The sequence below is a fragment of the Ambystoma mexicanum genome, chromosome 10 (genome assembly GCF_040938575.1).
Source record: "Ambystoma mexicanum isolate Mex_15411 chromosome 10, UKY_AmexF1_1, whole genome shotgun sequence".
Lineage (NCBI taxonomy): Eukaryota > Metazoa > Chordata > Amphibia > Caudata > Ambystomatidae > Ambystoma > Ambystoma mexicanum.
The window spans coordinates 899,983,003-900,005,329 of record NC_090932.1 but is presented as its reverse complement, the minus strand read 5'-3'; the positions used below and the strand labels follow the sequence as shown (position 1 = coordinate 900,005,329).

The 22,327-nt window shown below is 45.0% G+C and overlaps 1 protein-coding gene across 7 annotated transcripts in view; it reads left to right on the top strand.

The window, feature by feature from the left end:
• The window catches only part of ATP11B (ATPase phospholipid transporting 11B (putative)), a 1,683,501-nt gene that overhangs the window by 417,959 nt on the left and 1,243,215 nt on the right, over nt 1-22,327 (top strand). For all 7 annotated transcript variants that reach the window (XM_069618659.1, XM_069618656.1, XM_069618658.1 and 4 more), the window contains one exon: nt 6,538-6,713. In XM_069618659.1, coding sequence (XP_069474760.1) covers nt 6,538-6,713 — 176 coding nt within the window. The remainder of the gene's footprint in view (nt 1-6,537; nt 6,714-22,327) is intronic.

The window sequence follows — 22,327 nt, the reverse complement described above, 5'->3', positions numbered from 1 at the left end:
TCAGTCCATGATGGAATAGAATGTAAGGGGTGAATTTGGGGGCTTGTAGAAATCCACACCCGAGTTCACACATAGTCCTCTTTCCAGTAAGCCCGTATAGTCCTCACCCGCAGCTCACTGGTGCCAGACTTCGCTCCTCGGTGTACATGGGCTTAATCCCAGCATTATTCCTCTTGAAAAGACTACTATGTAAACTGTAAGCCAGACAATTCAGAAAAACATTAATTGGAGCATTTGGAAAAAGGTTGTGACCGGCCACAAATTGAGTAGAGGGCTACATGAAGCTGAGGTTGCCTGCTTGATGGTTCTGTTTACTGATTTGTTACTATGTTCGGGGACTTCCTTATACTGCATGCTCCTGTTATGGCTAATGCAACGTCCACAACCTTTCAGTCACAAGTTACTAATGAAATCTTATGTTATTTGAGATTTATATAGAACCTACTTCCATCGTTATGGCTTTGAAGCGCTGTGAGGTGGAAGGTTCTTTGGAAGACCATAGTCTGTGCAAACAAGAAAATGAAAAGAGCATTACATTGCGTGCACATATTAATTAGAACTATGTGACTATTTATCTACTCGCTGAGATGACTAGTTTAAAACATTGTAAAAATCATGCACAGCATTGTGTTCAGGCGCCGAGATGACTGCTAGGTCACTGACTGAATGACAGCTAGACTGATGTTTTCGTTGGACTCCGCTCTATTCTTTGGGTTGCAGCGCAAGATGGGGAATGGATATTCTGACCCATGGGGCAACTGGTATACAGTTGAGGGCTCTACTATACTTTACATGCAAAACACATGCACACTGAATAACATGCAGAACACATGCAAATTACTTGTCTTTTTGTGCCTCCTTTGTTGCATTAGACTCAGTGGCGTAACGCAAGATCTGGGGGCCCCCCTGTGAACCATGCTGAGGGACCCCCCCCCAACCACAACTGGGCAAGACATCACGGGTCGCGCCACACTCTGGGCTGGCCTAGATGACCACGCTTGCACAATACGCACCAACGTGCTGCTGAAAGGGCATGCCACACACTGTACTAGGAGATGGATATAAATGTGTTTTAATGCAATATACAGCACACTTTCTGAGATAAATTGGCTAAAAAGCCACAGTGTTTGCTATTGTTTTGTAGGGTAACACCAATCCAATATATGCAAGTAACTAACAGTGCACATTAACTTGAATGCTTTGCTATTAAAAATTCCATGCCACAATGAAAACATGTCAAACTGGCTGCACAATGTAGACCAGTGTAGACACATAATAACATTACAGTAAAGCATGCCAGGCCACATTAAGACATACCTTGACTGGTTGCACCAAAATGCCAGTCGCAGCAATAAGACTCATCAAGAAGAGAGCACACATTCAAGCCTGCGTCTTTGTGTCCTCTAACAACACAGCCAAACTCTTTAAAATCTGCAAGGAACTGGCCAATCCTGTTTCAGTATCTACCTCTCCTGTTCCCTCAACAGGCCCTCTGTACGGCTTTTGTCTCTCGCTTCTCTGCTAAAACTCAGGACAACCTGTCCACTATCTCCTCTGCCTCTCCCTCTTCCTCTCTCGGCGCTCTTTGGCCCTCTCTCCCTCTCCTCCTTTCTCCTCTTTCTCTCTAACACCTGACAAGGTTTCTAGACAAGTCCCATCTATGGAAGTGTCGTCAAAACAGGTGCTCGCCTGCTCCTCCAGAACCATCTAGGACCACATTGACACCCTTGATCCAGCCTTGGCCGATTTCTGGAATCATTATATGATATGGCATTCATAACGCGCCTATACACAAGTGTTTCAAGGCGCGACAAGCCAAGGGAGGGGGGAACAGAGGGAAGACAGACAGCGATCTTACTAGGCCAAGTGTCATTCAGATCGCGCAAGTGCAAGGGAAGGGGGAAAGGGAAAAGTGTGGGGGGAAGGGGAAAGTGCAATACATAGGAAATAAAATAACGAGATAAAAAACGGCCAGCTGGTGGCAAGTGCAGGGTGAGTGCAGACATAAGTGCTGGTGGGGGGGACTGTAGGGATACAGAAAACAGTCCCCAGGTGCAGGGGTTGCCAAGGAGGCAGTGCAGGCGTGCAATAGGCAGGGCATGGGCCCGAGAACAGAATGGTGGCCAGGTAACCAGTGCAGTCTCAGTATCAGCCAGGAATTCAACAGGGGAGAGGGGGAGAGAAAGCAGAAGCAAAGAGGAAGGTTTTAAGGTGCTTCCGGAACCGAAGATGGTTCTCCTCAAGTTTCAGGGAGGCAGTTCCAGAGGGAGGCCTCAGCCGAAGAGAGAGATCTACCACCAATCATTATTTTGCCACTGGAACTTTACCCTCCCTCAAACTCTTGGAAAGCTGGCCCACTGCCAGCTTGCTCTCCACACTGAATCTGTTGGTTATCTCCATGACCATCAGTCTGGCTTAAGAGCTGCCAGAGGCACGGAAACTGCAATCCTGAACACCTGTGAAGATCTGATCTCTAACCGTGATTCCAGCATTCCTTCTGTCCTAGTCCACCTTGAACTTTCCTCTGCTTTCGACACGGCCAACCACACCATCCTGATCAATCGACTCTGTGAGAACCTGGGCATCATAGATCAGGCCCTTGAGTGGACCGCCCCTCCCAGGTCCAACTTGGTCCCTTTTCACTCTGCCACCTCTCTCTACCTGTGGCGTTCCACAGGGCTCTATCCTCTCACCCTGGTTTTTCAATCTCTACTTTGCCACTTTGGCCCACCTGATCTCTACTTTCTCCTCTAACTTTCAGTGTTATGCAGATGAAACTCAGCTTTCATTCAGGCTCCCCTCAGCCTACTCTCCTCTCTCGCTCATTCCTGGTAGCATCTTCAACTCCACTCTCTTTCTCTCTTCACATCTCGGATTTCGCCAAGAAGTCCCACTACCAGCTGCACCTCCTCAAAGGGACTCTTCCCTTTCTCACTTTCCCCCAGAAGTTCACTGTCCCCAGAGCTCTGGTTCTCTCTAGGCTAGACTACTGCAACAGCCACTTTTCAATCTTTCTTCCTATACTCTCTGCCCTCTGCAACTAATCCAGTACAGGACTGCAAGACTTATCCTTGGCTTCAAGCCCAAGGACCGTATCTCTCCAGCCATGAAATCTCTCCACCGGCTCCCGGTGGCTGCAAGGATCAGGTTCAAGACCCTTTGCATTGTCCACAAGGCTTTCTGGGGCTGGGATCTGCACTACATCCAACACTCTCTTCCAAAATACCTTCCTTCTCGAGCCCTAAGGGTTAGATGCTTCTCCAGGCAGAGAGCGGGGGGGGAGGAGGGGAATCCCTCTACCCTGCAGCTGCCTACCTCTGGAACGGCCTCCCTGCCCCTCCCAAACTTGAGCTGGACCCCCTGAAGTTCCGGAAGCAGCTCAAAACGTTCCTCTTCTCCCTCCCCTGCTGACCTACCTGTCTGCTGTACCAACTGGTTGCTTGGTTACCCTCAGTCTCACTGAGTCCAGGCTCTTTCTTGTTCAGTCACCCTTGCACTGCCACCGGGCCTACCACGCAGTTAGGGGCTGTAACTGTAACCATACATTCTCTTGTTCTCCTTGCACTACCCAGAGCTGCCCTGCCCTGGCTGCACTTACTCAGAGCATTGCTGCCCTGTTTTCCCCTCCCCTCTCCCTTGCACTTCCCCCCTCCCTTTCCCCTTGCACTTCTGTTCTCGCACTTGCACGATCTGAATGACGCAAGGTTTAGTAAGATTATTTGTCTTGTCCTTCCTCTATTTTCCTTCCCTTGTCGTGCCTAAAAACACTTGTGTACAGGCACGTTATATATGACTTACCATATCATATCATATCATATCATATAATTTTATCACAGATGCCCAGAAAAATATACAGTGCCGCAGTAAGAAATGGCTAGACTGGCAGAATCCAAATGCCAGTCTAGCCAGGTAATTACACTTAGCAGGACTGCTTTATCAGAAATGCCCAGTTAAAAAAATTCATACCAAACTGAGGAATGACTAGACTGACTGCACCAAAATGCCACTAATACCACATATCATGCCTGCTTAGCATGGACATGAACAACCATTATGATTTATTGCACAATCCCACCCCCCCACACATCTCCTCTTCCTCCCATCCCCTTCCCCAACCTCCAAAATCAGCTCATTGGCCCAGAATTACCTCCACGTCCCTCTTCCTTGTCCCAGTGCTTATGTATGAGGGTCCATGCCTCATAGTTAAGTGCTGGGATGAGGACGAGTGGGGTTAGGAGTAATGAAGATTACATGTAGCTAAGTCAGGCATTACCTTCATGTACCTCCACCTCATCCCAGTACTTGTGTATGAGGCATAGTGCCTCATACACAAGTACTGCCTCATACACAAGTTCTGGGATGAGGAAGAATAGGGCTAGGAGTAACACAGATTACCAATAAGTAATCAAGGCATTAAACACAAGTAGTGATGCAACACCATTGAGCTGACTGTGCTTCAGCACCCGCCCCCCCCCACCCCCTCCCCCGCCCTTAAAATTGCGGACTATGTTGAATTGATCTGGCTGACCGAAAGCGCTGTTGTTGGACAGAAAATGACACAGATGTTAAACGGCACCTGGGTTTCGCCGTTAACAAGGGCCCGGCCCAGCAATTACTAATGTATAGCATTCACTGTTTACCTGCATTCAAATGCCCAATTTTTTAAGCAATTGAAAATGTGATGTGGGTTTAGTACTTGCATGCCAAGGGAGTGATTGGAAGGGTAGAGAGGAAACAGGAGACCAGACATTCTCACAGCGGTCCATAAGTGGGTGCTTTCAGAATTAAAGGAGAGAGTTAACTGCTTGTAACATTGAAGCTGCACTAGAATTGTCTCATTAAAATGCGTAAAGAAGTTAGATGCCCCCACACAAATAACTTTGCTCCTCCCCACCACACGTGAAGTTAGCGCCTCTCCCAACATTTGAAAGGTTAGCCCCCCTGAAATGTAGGTTTTGTTGCACCCCTGAACACAAGCACACACAACATTCACCATATATATATACACACGTACACCCAGCCATCCATGTATTTGTGTGCACTCTTTCACCATACAGGCACTCCCAGGCAGCCACCCATACATTAAAGTGTGCATCCTTTCACCATACAGGCCCCACTTGGAGGCACCCACCCAAACATTTAAGTGTGCATCCTTTCACCGTACACGCACACCCAGCCACCCATACATTTGTGTGCACCCTTTCACCATACACTCACACAGGCAGCCACCTATACATTTAAGTGTCTACCCTTTCACCATACACTCACACATTCACCTATTCATTTAAGTGTGCACCCTTTCACTGTACAAGCACACACGCATACCCAGCCACCCATACATTTGTGTGCACTCTTTCACCATACACTCACAAACGCACACGTCATGGGGTGGAGGGGAGTCATAATACTTCAAAAATATTTTTTTTCTTTTTGAAGTCACTCTGACTTCATAAAGAAATTATTTCCGTTAAGGACTGAACCATAAAGGAAATAATGGGCCTCATTACAATAGTGGCAGCCACGGTATGAACGGTTGCCGGTAAGGGACCGGCACCGTTCATACCGAGCCGCCACATTTTGAGGTCTGCTCGCAGGTGCCGCTATGCACGCCTGGTCAGACCAGGCGTGCAGAGCGGCACCCGCGAGCAGAACAGGATGGTAGCAAAGGTACCGTTATAAACTGTACCGCTGCTACCATCCTCCCCATTCCTATTGAGCCCTGTGGGGGCTCAAATCGGACTGGGGACATACCGGCTCAGGGTCCTGCGAAAGGAAAATTACTGGGCCCGCCAAGATCGGAATGGCCCAGTTATTCCCCTTTCACAGGACCCGGAGCTGGACCCGAGTTTGGGGGTAGCCATGCCCCTATTAAGGGCCTGGCTATCTCCAACCTCATAATGAGGCCCAATGTCTTTATGAAGACTATTTATTTTTGAAGTCATAGGGCTTCCCCCACCCCATGACATGGAGGCCTCCAGCCTAGGGTCTTCATGTCATGGGGTGGGGGTAGCCCCCGGACTTCAAAAAGAAATTCTTTTTTAATTCACTCCGCCTTCATAAAGAAATTATTTCTGTTACAGAGATGATTTATTTATAAAAGCAGAGTGAATTAAAAAAGAAATAAAAAAAAATAAAAATATAAAAATATTTTTTTTCTTTTTTTTTTTTACTCCAAGTGGGCCCCCCTCCCAGGACATGTCCCACCATGCAATCTTAAGTCAAGGATGTGTGCCATCATAGCAGTCTGAGCACTTGTAACCCTGAACAGCCATCATAAAGTGATGCCAGAGCACACACAAGGCTCCCCATGTACTCAAAACTTTTATTGATGCTGTGGTGATGCACCACTCACTTCCCCTGCAATGACGGAGGTTCAGGATATATGATAGATGGCAGCTAAAAAACAAAAGTTACTTTGTTGATCACCATGTTTTGATTTAATGAAGTCAAACTTTGTTTTTATTGAATAAAAACTGAAAATGATGATTTATCATTAGTATCTAATGTACTTTAATTTTGTGCTTCTCTTTTTATTAGAGTAAAGAAGAAGAGCTCTTCCTGAAAGCAATTTCCTTGTGTCATACGGTACATATCTGTAAGGATGAAACTGATGGTTTAGGAGATGGCCCCTGGCATGCAAATGGAATTGTATCTCAACTGGAATACTATGCTTCCTCACCAGATGAGAAATCCTTAATAGAAGCTTCTAGAAGGTCGGTGCAGTAGTACATTCCGAAGCTCAAACGGAGAGTCTTTATTTGTTTGAGGCGTTAAATATCAGTTGCCTACTTTGTTGGTGCATTATGTCCAATCTGTAAATTGATTGCTTAAATATACAGGATCTTGGCTCTAGTAACATCTATGAATTGTTACTGCGACTAATATGGCCTGATTTCATGTCTTTAACTGATTGACTATCCTTTTTTTTGTAGGCCAAAGTTTATAGTTTTTGGAATAGTGGAAGTGAAAACGTACTGTTGCTAGGGTTCATAGCCATTGCATCGACTGCCAAACCGTTGAATGCCATACCATTGGAAAAAAATGCATCGACAAAAAGAGCATCAAATGCATTTTTTTTAACATTTTTTTTTAATGGGGCGTAACCGCTCCTAACCCCCCTCCCCTTTTTTTTTTTAACCTTTAAAACCCAAAATAATGTAACTAAACCCTTTATTGTCGAGGCATTTTTTTCAGTGGTATGTGATTCGACGGTTTGCCAGTCGATGCATTGACCAGATACTGTTGCTAGCATTAATGATTTGTTTTCTGTACATTTTGCGCTAATAGTATTTTAATTAATCTAGTTTAATGGTCGGCGTTCCTGATAATCCCTCATTTGAAAGGGGAGGTGGGAGAGGGCGGATTCGAGCATTTCCAGGTTTCTGACATGTTTGCAGGTTTTTGTGGTGTTCCCAGGGACAAAGACCAAGACACTGTATGTTCTAACGCAGTTGTTTGTTCTAGAATTATTTCTGTTTTTGATGTAATCCAGAATGACCATTTAATAATATACACATGAATGGATGTTAAGCAGTCAGATTTCATTGGAATTATGTCCTGCTATCAGAAGTATATTTATTTTGTCAATTTTCCAGCTTTAGTTCTTCTAAAAGGCACTTTGTTTATAGAGTTGACATGAAAACATCAGTCAAGGTATCAATTATAAGGGTGGGGAGGTCTATAAGATACATTTAGTGCCTATGTTATATACAGCTTAAGTTGTTATATTATCTATGTAGTGCAGTGATACAATATGGTCCTGGGCTTTCTTTTAGAAAGGATGTAGCCTCAACTGAACAGTGTGTCCGTGTTACATTAATCAGTCTAGTCTTGTCACTTTATAACCTAAGCTGCAGAGTGGCAAAGATTAATTCTAAAATGCCTCCCAGAAATGTTGATTCCTGCACTGCACCTGTGTAGTACAAAGCTAATATCCCATGCTTTTTTTGTGAGGGCGTTTTTGGTGCTATAATGGCACCTCAGAAGTGTTTGTACAGATGGTTTGCTTGAAATGCGATTGCTGACTTTATTTTCACTGACTTTCAAAGGTTTTGTTGCTACGTATTTTTCATTAAATATGATCACCTTAACTCTTCTAAGAACATTTTTTTTTTCACTGAATTTTAAGGGTTTTGTTATACTATAGTTTCTTCGGGGCCCTCTGGCCATTGCCTTCAGCCACTGCGTTCGGCTGTGTACACTGTACATTTTGCACCAGTAGGGTGTTTGGGGCCCACTAGCCATCGCCTTCGGCATGACCACTGTACATGTTGCACCAGTAGGTTTCTTTGGGGCCTACTAGCCATGGCCTTCAGCCGTGGCCAGTCGTTTTGCAGCAATAGATTTCTTTGGTGTTCTCTAGCCATGGCCTTTAGCTATGACCACTGTACATGTTGCACCAATAGGTTTCTTTGGGGCCCTGTGTTGAATCTGGTGGAGTAATCACTGATTTCCCGTATGTGACCTCCCCCCATGTGACCACGGGACAGCAGTCACTACCTGATCCTGACCCTGCGGGCAACTATGAGGGAGGATCACATGGGGGAGACAACCCCCTGGGTATTGTCATGGCTTCATTGGGTGAGACATGGTATCCCCTATTTTCTCCTGGAAATAACCCTCCCATATCTAATACCCTCATCTCCTAGTGTTATACGCCCACTCCTTCTCCCATGAAAAATAGATAGATCACCCTCTCCAATTCCACCTACCATTTATTTAAGACTAATTCAGCATTTAAGACTACTGAAAAAGTTTATTGAAGTCTTCCGAATCAATTACAAAAACTGGACTCCTTTCCCAGAATGACCAAAGTACTGGGACAAGGAAGAGGAAAGCCACAAGCACAGTGAGCATTCTAGTGGTTGCTCATACGCACCTGTGCTCGGGAAGTTTAAAAGGCAAGTGAAGCAGGACATCAATGTCTGCTACTAGCGGGAGAGCGATGCGTCTCTCTGTATGGTTGAGGATACCGAAGGGCGATTACCAGCGGGGTGGAGCCCTGTGGCTCACCATTGAAGGAGAAGGCTTCTGCGAGAGGAAGACATGCTGCAGTAATGCCAGGAGCCAGCAAGGGACTCCTGCGTGTTCGTAGGTGATCAAGAGCAGCGCTTTCCTTATCAGAGCCCGGAGTAAAGCAGATGCTGGAAGTGCAAGCCGAAAGACCATAGAAGAAACCAGGCAGAAGCAGTCACGAGAAGGAAGCAAATGAAAGCGCTTCTCTGTCTGACCGCAGGAGCAGACAGCAATGCCAACGAAAGCCGGTTAGTCTTCCCACAGTCCGTGGGGACCCCGGGGCGTGTCAGCGGTCATGCCGAAAGCAAGGGAATGAAAAACAGGCAAGTGAGAGAAAAAGAGTGAATGAACTGAACATTAAAAGGGGGAAATAAATTGCAATTAAAACCCTTATGAGGAGATAGATGTGAATTGTGCGAACATAGGAAAACCCAGGACCGGATAATATATTCAGAGGATATATTTGCAAACAAAGTGTGTGTGAGTCTATGGAAAAGGGCAAAGCGCCCATTTGAATATAAGAAACCCTAGCAGCAGAGTATACCAGGTAGCCATCACAAGTGTGTGAAAATAAGAAAGCCTGGCAGGAGGGTATACCAGGCAACCAGAACTGTCTTCATAAAAGTGAAGGATTGTGTTCAATCAAGAGGTCCTGAGAAGGAACATCAGGACAAGGAAAAGTTTGTATGAGCTACATGTTCAAGAGAGATATAATTGTAAAGTCAAGACAGGTTTTTACGTCAACATTGTTGTGGGCCAAGAAAGGCACAAGGAAGTGTTGAATGTGAATGTTCAGAGAACGAATAGGAATCATGGGGAAGGGAGCCATCCTGTGGAGCAAGGACCTATATCCTTGCAGAACTTTTGTTGAAGCCAGTTATTCTTCTTTTGTGAACACTTTTCAAAACCTTCCAAGGTTAAAGACATTTCCCGTGTCACCATGGAGTTTAGTTTTAGTGTGAGGGTCCGAATAGAACTTTGGAGACAAGACAATTTTCATTTTGAAAATTCTGACGGACAGATTCTTAGTTTTGGTTTGAGTAGGAATATTCCTCTTGGAGCACGTCAGAGAGGCATTTCCCCAAGCCCTTTTATTTTCAATAAAAGTCTTTAACCAAAAACATGGCTAACCTGTGTCCGAGTTTTATTCCCGACTCCTCACAGGCCCACTAGCCATGACTTCGCACCGAGACCCATTACCCCCTGCCTAGGAGATGTCATCACATAGAACTTCCCATGCCTGCAGTATTCACCCTATAACACTCAAAAATCCCAAACTCTTCACTGTCCGCACAGGCACGCAGAAAATGCCCCCTCCTCTTTCCATAGTCCACCCTACCCCATCAATTGCTTTGTTCCTCCCTGACCCTCACCTTGCCATTACCCCCCTTTCACTGTTTGCTTTGTGTGACGCATTTTCTTCTCGGAGGTGGAGTTGATTGAAATGCGAGTGCTGAATTTCAGGGGTTTTGTCTTGTTCAATCTGATCAACCTCAACTCTTAACAATGCGTTAACAACACGTTTTTCACTGAATTTAAAGGGTTTTGCTATACCTTAGTTTCCTCAGGGCCCACTAGCCATGGCTGTGGCCACTGTACATGTTGTACCAATAGTTTTCTTTTTTTGAAGTCGAGAATGTTATTACACTCTGTAAGGTCATGGGGAGTTCATTCCAAAGTTTGATGGCATAATTTTTTCTTCTCCAAATAGCACTTTGAGTTCTTTCATTCACGGCTTCTGGTAATATTGCGGGAATCACTTGCATTGAGCAAAATAGAAATTACGGCTTTTCATTTGCAAAATGCCTTTACTGCAAAGCACCAAAACCGATAAGGTTGTAAGCAACATGGGGCACCTCCATGTCTTGTTGAATATTTTAAGAGCTACTGGATAGCTGTACACCAAAACCAGTTGGGGAAATTAAGTCAATGCTTTGTGCCCAAATGTTTCTCATTCGGTCCATATCTGCTCCGCTGTTTTCGTGCTACGGCCGTTCAAAAACTGTACTGTACTGTTCAAGAAAACTGTGTTTTTATGTTTTCTTAATAGCTTTTTCATTTTTTAACAAATTGTTCCCAAAATGTCCAGTTTGGGGGGGTCGATTTGTCCCCAAGTTATTTCTTATTTGGTCCAATTCTGGCCAGTGATTTTCTCGCTATGTCTGTTCGAAAATTTATAACGTTGCTGTTCCCAAAGTCTGCAATTTGGGCAAGCCCTTGACAAACACTGCGTTTTTAAAAATGTCATCCAAATCCATTAAGTAAGTCCAAAGTTATTAGCAATAGAATTTTGGGGGAAACAGCTGCTTTTTCATATTATTGACACAATTGGTCAATATCAAAGACATTCGTAAATTCACAAGGTCTAAAACAATCATGGCAAAGTGCCTATGACAATACCAACACTGTTGACGCAAACATTGTTAAAACAGACAAACTAATATACAATATAAAACACCATTAAGAATATTCCCAATAATAAAGCTGAATTAATCTAAATACTAAATTGACAAAATATGATATAGTGCAAATACATATTTAGCAGCAAGACCAACCAAGAGCCACAGTTATTCACAAATCAGTCTCAAATAAGAATCACAAATGATCCTAATGTTTAAATAGCAGCTATTTTTTATTTGGTTAAAACAATAACCTTTAACCTCTATATTTAACAAAGATTTTACACAGAATTTCATGTAGAAAAACTCACTAAATTAATCTACGAAGTTAAAAAACGTTAACGTGTTACAACAATTTAAAAACAATTCACTTGCTTTAGTTTGTAACATGTTGAGAAGGACCATTCATAGAAACCAAATGCATACATAAAGTGCATGGTTTCGGTTGTGCAAATATACAGAAACCTTTTTAAAAAACAATCCAGCTGATATGTATAAAATGGAAGCAATATGCTCCCATAAAGAAAAGACTTTAAACCATCACATTGAATATATTTAGAAAATCAAAAGACCAAAAAAGGAATTGAAAAAAGCATACAATAGCGAAGTTCATGATTAGACACCAATAAAGGTACACAGTTCCTCATCAATGTTATGCCCATGAGGAATTTTGGTGTCCAAATCCAAAATCATTTTGGTCTCCAATTGCCGAAGTTTTAAAGTTCTATCGCCTTCACGAGGATGTTTAGGTGCATGGTCAATTTCAAAAAAAGTTAAAAGCTCATTACTGACCTGATGTTCCTGGAAATGTTTAGCCATAGGATATGAAGAGTCCACTGTCCTGATAGCTCTAAGATGTTGCAAAATTTGAATTGTGAGCTTGCAGGTGGTACTGCTGACATACCATTTATTGCATGGACAATTAAATACATACACCACAAACATGGTATTGTATATAATGTGATGCTGCAAAATTTGCAATGTACCTTTTACAGGAGGAACACATGTATGCTGTGAAACTGCAGGAGTACATAATTCTCTGGTACTTATGAAAACATGTGACTTGTGACAGCCATGAACTCGCCATTGATCTTATATTAATTTGGGATAAAAAAAAACTATAGACCAATTTGTCTTTCAACAATGAAGATCTCCTGAAAATAAGACAAGGATGGAAAGATCGCAAAGATGATCAATCCTTGTCCATCCTAAGGACATGCCAGTGTCTCTAAATTATCTTCCTGATTTGTTGAGAGGCACCACAGTAAGTCACAAACGAGATCCATCATTATCACTCATTTGTTTTCCTGTTATCATTTAACAGATGATCCCTCTGCACATTTCTGGCCTTCACGTAGGCATTTTCAATCACTCCTTTTGAAATCCCTGTGACACAAAATGATGAGCTACAGAACAGCAATCCTCAAATTGGATCAAGTTGGAGCAATTGCGACAGTATCTCATAAATTCCCCCTAAGGAATACTGTTCCTACAGCTGGCATGTTGACTACTGGTAGCATGCAACAGAAGGCTAGAGCTGGTGTATGAATACCATTGCCATATAATTCTACATTGACATCAAGAAACACTATTTCAAACTCACTATGAGTCTCTGTGAATTTCAAATTAACAGTGTTATAATTTAGTTTCTTGACATATATTCAATTAAAAAATGTTAAACTTTAGTTAAGTTGACCAAATTTATCGTAACCAATGAATTAATGAATAATTACTTATAAAGCGCAGTCACAAACAGAGGCATCCTGGTACTAGAATCGACAGCAGGAGAAAAAAAGAGTAAGGAGAAATATAACTGCAAAAAGAAAGAAAACTAGCTTGGAACAGACGTTTTCACGGCACAACGAAAAGACAGTGGATGTTCCATGGACCGAAGAGACAATGGTAATTTTTTCCAAAGTCGTGCACCAATCACTAAAAGGCAGCAACCCCCAGGTCTAGCCCGTTTAAAACGAGGAACCGTAATCTATCGAGCATCGGAGGACCGTAGTGCCTGTGCAGGGATGTAATGAACAAACTTATTCATAAAAGGCTCTATGTACCAAGCACAGAATTTTAAACTCAATACACTTAGTAACCGGGAGCCAATGAAGGATGTAAAGGCCAGGCGAAATATGTGCTTGATGTGAAGAATTCTGGAGAATCTGAAGACTCTGTAACAAATGGGCAGGTTGGGATGAGTAGTGGGAATTACAATAATCCAAAGATTCAGATATAAAATAAACCACCGGAGGGTGAGGGTGAAGGTGAATCGGGAGAAATGGAAGCATTTTGCATAACAACTGTAGTTTAAAATAACCTCTCTGGTACACAGAGCAAATTTATTCCTCAGCCGATAGAGGCAGTAAGGCGGAAACCAAGGTGTTTACCATATCGACCGTTGTAGGGAGCAGGCCAATGAAGGGGGCCAAAAAACTGATGTCCAGAGCGCGACAGAAGCAGGGGGCCCAACTAAAAGAACCTCTGTTTTCCCCCTTTTAAACGCAGCCAATTGTCACTCATCCAGACATTGACTGTGTTTAAACAGGATCGACAGCGTTCCGTGGTTTCCTCCCGAGCTGGATCGAGACGCTTTAGAATCTGCATATCGTCCTCATAACTAAAACATCTAAATTCATAGGACTGAATAAGAAAAATCAACGATTGGATATACACATTGAATAGCGAAGGGGAGAGTGCTGAACCCTGAGGCACCCCACAACAAATAGTAGTAGCAAAACAATAGAGACGCAAAGAAAGAGTTTGAGAATGATCAGAGAGAAACGAAGAAAACCAATTTAAAACAGTGCCTGAGATCCCGGCAGAGGCCAACCGGGAAAGGAGTATAGAATGATCAACTGTATCGAAAACTGCTGATGGATCTAAAATAATCAGCCTGCTTACTCCACCCTGATCAGCAACTAGAGTTAAATCATCAAGAACTGAAGCTAAAACAGACTCAGTCCCTCTGCCTGGGCGAAAAACCCCAGAGGAGAAACTAAGGATTCCAAAAGTTTCATAAGAAATGGCAGATTTGAGATGGGATGAAAATGTCCAGGAAGAGAAGAATCCAGTGACGGTTTTTTCAAGAGGGGGATCACCAAAGCATGCTTAAGAGTAAAGGGAATCGAACCAGATGAGCAAGAATGGTTCATTACCTCAGTAAATACAGGAGCAATGTCAGGCATTATAACCTTTAAAACCGACAAATGAATGGCATCCATTGGAGATACTGACTTCAATCCATTAGTCGCATTTAAAATGTCAACCAAGGCAAACCTCGGAAAAGTAGACCAAGAGTTGGCTAGCAGAGCCCTGCTCTGAAAAGTAAAAGTATTAGATGACTGTAGACAGACGATGCAATCTGTGCATAAATATTTTAAATGTTCTCCCCCTTCCAAAAAAGGAGAGGGAATCGCATGGTGTCTGGGACAGCACAGTGGAACTCGCTGAATGGGGGTCCGATAGCAAGATTTTTAAAATCTTAAATAGCTCCTTAGATTGACTACTAGCTGACTCCATCTGATTGGCGTAAAAGAGATGCTTTGCCTCTGATAGCATATTGATAAGTAGCAGTAGCCCTTCGCAAAGAGATTTTAGTGGCATGTCAATGGGTTGAACGCCATTTGCATTCAGCCTGTTTTCGAGCCTGACAAAGAATAGCCAACTGCGGGGTAAACCATAGCTCTGATGGACCACTCCGTGACTTTCAGACTTTCAATGGAGCTAAAGCCTCGGCTGTAGTCAAAAAAGCATCAGCAAGTAATGAAAGGTTCAGAGGCAAGGGAATAGTACAAGTTTTATTTGTAAGTGCAGAAATGTCAGACAATGAGGCTGAGCGCCAGCTCCGATACAGAGGGAATGGAGCACGAGGCAGGCCTAAGGGTAAGTTAAACTTAAGCAAAAATGAAATAATAAAATGATCTTTCCATAACACAGAGAAAGGGCGAAAGGAAACTGCTTGATCTACTGATGTTAGAAGCCAATCTAAAGTATTGCCAGATATGGGAGTAGGATCAGTGATTATCTGATATAAATTCAGATCCTGCAGTGCGGAACAAAACTGACCGCCTGTAAATCTGTAGGGGTATTTGCTTGGAGATTGAAATCCCCTAGAACAGTTAGATCTGGGTAACAAAGTCCAAGATCTGAATCAAAATCAATACAAGTTGGAATAAAATCAGTATCACTAGAAGGAGGGCGATATAATAGTACAAAATATAAGGTTCTGGATGCTGAAACAGAGAAAATAATTAACAAGGCCTCCATTCTTAGATTATGATCCAGTGCCAATATCGTGCACTTTAAGGTGGAACGATAAATTAAAGCAACCCCTCCGCCTGGCCTATCCGAGGGTCTGTCTAGCCTAAGAATAATATAATTGGCGGGTAGAGTCTGCAGCAAATGAGGTCCCGAGCTATCTTTTAACCAAGTTTTTGTAATAAACACCAATTCCGGGCCATGATCAGATAGTAAGTCATGGCACGACATGGCAAGTGCTGGCAAAGAACGAGCATTAAATAACAAACACTTTACCTGAGAGTCAGTAGTTGGTGGGGGGGGATATACAGTCGGCTGATTGGTAGATCCAATTAGGGGGAAAGGAAGTGACTGCTGGAGCTAAACTAAGCAAGAAGTCACACGAATATGACCCGGGCCCATAAATGGTACTGCCCATAAGCCGTCTGAGGTCTGATGGGTCCAGATGGGCTCAACTTCGGCGCGTGAGTCTCTCGACCGCTGCACCAGTCTGCTGCGCTGACAGTATGGCCTTCCCTTTTGGATACACATACTATCGCGTAAGCAAAACCCATCCCACTCCCAGAAAAGAAAGCAATGAAAGACTGCACAAAAGCCAGGCACCCTCCAGTCGTACGCACGGCGATACAAGGAAACCAATATGCAGAAATAAAGTAAAATAAAGTAAAAAACAACAAAAGTAAAATGGAACCAGAATAAAATGTATTTGGCGTCCAGTCACCTGCCTGACTCAAACAAACTAAAATGAAATTAATATAATTTAAAACTAAAGGATCACAAAGCAGCCGACACAGCTGTACCTGCATAGGTTTTCGAGGGAGGAGGCAATCGGTCTGCTTAAGAGCAGAAGATGCCGAACCCCTCCCACTCCCTGGAAAGAAAGCAATGAAAGACTGCACAGCGTGTCTTAGAGAGGAAGGCAGGCACCTTCCAGCTGTAAAACCCCTGAAATATAGTGCTTTCGGGAAGTCATGACTGGCTTAACTCGGCGCTCTCCAATTGATGTCCCCTATAATGCCATTTTGTATGTTATTGTGAATCCCTTCTCTTATAAAACATGTGTTCTTGAGCTTAGCAATGGGAACGCGCTGAGTGAAGCCGTTCATGACTTCCCGAATGTGCTGAATTTCAGGGGTTTTGTTGTGATAAATTTGGTCAACTTAACTAAACTTTATTATTTCAAGGGTTTTGTTAAACCATTGTTTTTTTGCACCATGGGCCATGGCATTTGGCCGTGTCCACTGTATATTTTACAGCATTACCAGGCCACCAACCATGGCCTTTGGCTAAACCCACTGGCTGTGCCCACTGTATATTTTATAACACTACCAGGCCTCTAGCCATGGCCAGTTGCCACAGCCTTCGGCCATTGTATATTTTACAACATTACCAAGCCACTAATGCCATGGCCAACGGTGTTAGACCGTGCCCACTGTATATTTTACAACACTACCAGGCCACCAACCATGGCCTTTGGCCACACCCACTGGCCGTGCCCAATGTATATTTTACAACACTACCAGGCCTCTAGCCAAGGCCTTCGTCTACTGCTATAGATTTTTCAACTCCTACTTCGCTGTAGCTGTAAAAATATATAATTTGTTTTTAATAACGTTTCCCCCATAACCACGGGTTTAAAGGGCATGTACTACTGATAGACGAGGTTATCTGTAGTCATCAGATAGCCGTGGTTATCTGGGAAAAATGGCAAGAATAAAAAGGATTCCCTGCCCTCAAAGTCACTCACCAGGTGCCGCTCTCCTCCGGTCATGGTCCCACCACTCCCATAAACTTATATTTCCCTCCCTAGCCCTTCTCATGCCCCTCACAAACCTATGTCGTTCCGTGTGACAAACTTTCAGTACCAATCTCGTTTTCTTATCTGTAGCCGTGCAAATTCATCGTATAAGCCAAGTTATTAGTAATTCCTTTCTTTTTATTGCATTGGGTACTCAAAATATGCACTATAATTAATATTTCTGATGCTTGGTAATCTGCTTAGAATCACATGCTGTGCAGATAGTCCCACATCTAGTGGTAATCACAGAGTAGTGCATCTTTCTTTCCAGGATTGAAAGGGGGACGTCGTCATGGGCGTGCTTATGACACTATCCCTAGCGTGACGTGTAGTGTACCCGAAATCTCTCACGTGTCGAGGTCCCTCAGATTGTTTTTTTCTGCCCAGCGTAGCTCGTAAGAGAATTATTGCAAAACTTAGAACTACTTTGTCCCACAACCGTTGGTCGTCTTAGTCTTCGACCTTCTTCTTTGACGACTGCTGTCGACCCCTACGCTGGAGACATCTATGACTTTCGGCGACTGGTGCTTCGGTCGACACTGTCGACCGCATGGCCTCATCCCTCCGGCCAGACCTAAAGAGTAGGGAGAGTGGGGCCCATGGGTTCGATTCTTTAAGAATGCATTTCCTTTTCCCCTCTCTTTTCCTTTTTTGTCTGGCTGCCGCCCTTTACCTCTACTATGGAGAGGACTCCCTCTAAGTTCCGTTTGTCATGTAACGGAAAGTACCCGTGGAAGGACACTCTTCGAAAGTGTAACGAGTGTCTGCCTTGTGATCACGACGAGCAATCCTGCAAGTCCCGCCAACTTTTTCGTCTGAAGACGCTAAAAGATTGGCAGACGAAGCGGTGGGCAGCCTATGCCATGCAGCAGGCCGAAGGTAGTTCCCCCGTCTTCGCAGGCGCTTCATGATGAGGACTCAAGCGGCAGCCATGGCTCCGATATGGAGGCCATAGACTTAGCTGAGGAACCGTCTGGTTACCAATTGCCCGTCCCCAGCCCATCAGGCAGGCCACCGGTACTGCTATGGGGAAGCTACATCTGGGCGAAAGGGGCGCACCCGTACCACAAAAGGATAAGCACGCAACGCCACACGTTCCCCCGACGGATACGTTGAGGAAGCAACAGGTGCCAACAGGCCTGTCGAAGACTCCCTTGGATCAGCCGCCCTCGCCGCATCTGACATCTCGGCATGCGTCCGGGCATGCAACACACAAGGCCGTCTAAGAGCGCGTCCGCCACAGAGATTTTGGCTGTGCCGAAGACCTCAGCAATGCCTACAGGCACGCCGAAATCTCTCCTGAACCCGCCAGTACTACGCAAGAGTCTTGCTAATATCATTTGGGCTGCAAATGAGCCAAAAACGACATCCTCTCGTCGAGGGGAGTATTCAGAGGGGTCCCAGCCCCTCTCCAAGACTCTGGCTGACAAGACCAGCCCCTCAAGGGTCACCCTTTCTCCAGAAGAGCCCTTCTCGCCTCCTGACCCTTCTGGGTCATCTCCATGGATCAGGGTTAGTTTTGAAAAGTGTATGGAGAAGCTGTCTACATTTGTGGACTTCTCTGCCAACTATTTTAACCCTAAGAGGCCTAGGGAGGAGGATTCCTGCCCTAGTCTTCCAAAGGTACAGAAACTCTCCAGCCAGATTCCACAGGAAGAGGTTTATGAATACTCAGAACCTGAAGAGGTCTATGAGGATACCTATGACTAACAAGACAATCCTTTTTGGCAGGATTCACCTGACCCATGTCCAGATTGGTGCTGAGATCAGCCTGCTGAGGAAACACCTTGGCTTTCACCGACCCCAACACCTGACCCAGACGCACTTTGTCTTGATCCCCTCCTCGCCTCTACCAAGACACGCTTCACCCATTGATGATCAAATGGCATTCAATACAATCCTAAAAAGGACTGCAGAATATTTTCAGATTGCCACTCAGGAGGCTGTACAGAATACTGACTTTGTGGAAGACATCCAAAAAGAAAAACCACCGCTTTGTCAGGCAATCCCCCCCTGCTAAACTCGGTCAAGATGCGCATTGCACCTTCTTTACTGACCCCTTCTCTGACAAGGGCCTTTAACCCTAGGGTCGAAAATGTTTTGCCCCTCCCCTTCTGACCTGTTGTACATCCGGGGGCATGCCTCTCCAGACTCACTAGCAGTTACTACTACCCGGAAAAGGTCGGGGGTGCCATTGTCTACTTCGGAACAGCCCCTCGACAAAAACTGTAAAAAGTTGCACACCCTCAGCAAGCGCATCACAACCTCAGCAGCATATTCAACCAGGATTGCTAATAACACTACACTTCTTTCAAGCTATAGTGATATGCAGTGGAATTTACTTCAGGAGGGTCTCCAGGAAGTCCCAGAACTGGTATGATCACGCCTGGTGGTGGTTGTTTCGGAAGGGAAGCAGGTCACCCATAAGATCCTCAAGAATACGTTGGATGCAGCTGAGACGGCGGGGCGAACCCTGGCCCCAGACACTCTTGTCCAAAGGCACACCTTGCTGAAAAACTCCGGGTAGAAACCAGAAACCCAGGCCTCACTTATATACAAGCCAGTGGAGGACTCTAATTTGTTTCGGAAAGCTGTGGACTATGCCCTAGAAACAGTGACGAAAGAGCATGAGACTCTTAAATCCCTTAACCAAATTACTGCTCGCCCTTACCAACAGCAGGGGGTCGGGGGGGGTTAACTCTCGCAGCTCATTTTGGGGGCAATATTTTCCCGGTTCCCCACATAATCAGTATGGAACAGGGAGTATGCCATGGTCCTCTGGACAAGGCGCAGCTGCCACCGGTCAATACCAGCAAAGGGGTCAGCGAAGAGGCAGGGGTAGGAATTCCACCCCTAGAGGCTCCCTGGCCTACGCTCAGAAATGACTCAACAGTCCGGGTCTCCTCCCATACCTCCCCGTCGGGGACGTTTAACATCTTTTCTTCAAGCATGGGAGGGGGGGTCACATCAGACAGTGGGTGCTAAAGACCATAGCCCACGGTTACTGTATCGAGTTCCACCGACCACCTCGTTACCCTCCACCAACATCCACATGTCTATCGCCAGCCCACCTGCAGATCCTGCTGGAAGAAGTGCAGATCCTTCAAGAAAAGGGCACCATAGAAGTCGTCCCCATTCATCAGGTGAACAAGGGTATTTATTCATTGTACTTCCTTGTCCCAAAAAGGATCTCACCATGCGCCCTGTGTTAGATTTGCGCCCAGCGAAAACATTTCTCAAGACACAAAAGTTCAGAATGACAACATTGCAGGAAGTATTCCCACTGTTAACACAGGGGGGTTACATGGCCACATTGGATATGAAAGATGCATACTTTCATATTTCAATGTTGCCAGCGCACAGAAAGTACTTAATGGTGAGGATAATAACTATCAGTTCAAATTCCTTCCCTTCGGCATTGCCTCAGCCCCCAAGGGTGTTTACAAAGTTACTGGCGGTAGTAGCGGCTCACCTGGGCAGACACTCCATCCCAGTCTATCCTTACCTCGACAACTGGCTAATAACAGGGGATTTGTATGGAACATGCCTAACAAATACCCAGAAAACAATAGATCTCCTCTTCAGTCTGGGATTCTCGATCAACAAGAAAAGGTTCAGCCTAGACCCCAGCCAAGTCAAACAATTTCTGGGGGCTCTAATTCGCACCAAAGACAGGCTTGTCTTCCCCACCATTCAAGAGTTGACCGTACGCAAATGCATGCAATTATTAGGGATGATGGCCTTCTGCATTTATCTAGTCCCACACGCACATTTGTGCATGCGCCCCATGCAAGAGTGGCTCTCGAGCCAGTGGTGTCAGGCCAGTAGACAGTGGGACGATCTAGTGGTTGTCTCGGCAGCCCTTGTTCTCTCTGCAGTGGTGGTCAAGGAAGAACCTCTTGCAGGGGAAAACTTTCACCACCCCCGCAGTAGAAGCCACACTCACCATGGATGCATCTCTGACTGGGTGGGAGGCTCACCGCCTTCATCAGACAGCACACAGCGTTTGGTCCCCAGCGGTAGCATCCAACCACATAAACCTGTTGGAATTGCTGGCAGTGTTCAAAGCCCTGAAGGCCTTACAAGCACACCTACAGGGAAAGACAGTCCTCGTCCTCACGGACAGCACCAAGGCCATGTATTACCTGAACAAGCAAGTTATCTGGTGCACTTCCAAGAGTATCAATCCCATTGACTGCTCACCAACACATATTGTCTTGTACCTGACTCACCTACTCCGTTCTGGTCTTCAATTCCCTAAAGGTCCACTTAGCTGCACTTTCAGCTTACAACACCTCTCAGGAAAAGAAATTCCAGTGATTAAGGCTTTTATGGAAGGGGTTAAAAGACTTCATCCCCCATTTCCAACCCCCAGTGTCTCCCTTCCCCAGGCCCTTCTTAGACTCTTTACCAAAGTTCACAATGCCAGGGGGGGGCTAACTCCCTTCCCCTGGCTTCCTTTCACCTTGTTTTACTGATTTGGTCTTCCTTTCGCTTTGTTTTACTGGTTTGTTCATCTGGGTCCCAGACCCGTAGGCTTCTGCTGCTTTCCTTTGGCAGACCTGGCTCTTTCCTGCCAGGTACTCTGCCACAGAAGAGGATTTGCGATGCTCTTCTCAATTGGGTGCGGGTCCCAGACCTGTGCTTCTCTTTCTGACTTTTTGGATCAACCTTGCTCACCCCTTTGCCTGGTACTGTGCCAAAGAAGAGGAATTGTGATGCTCTTGTCAATTGGGTGTGGATCCCAGACTCAGTTTTTGTTTCTCTTTAACCCTTCTAAAGCCCCTCCACGCGTCCCGGCAACTCTGGTTAGTGTGAGGGTCTTGCCTATGCTCTCCGGGTGGTATGCAGCATTGTT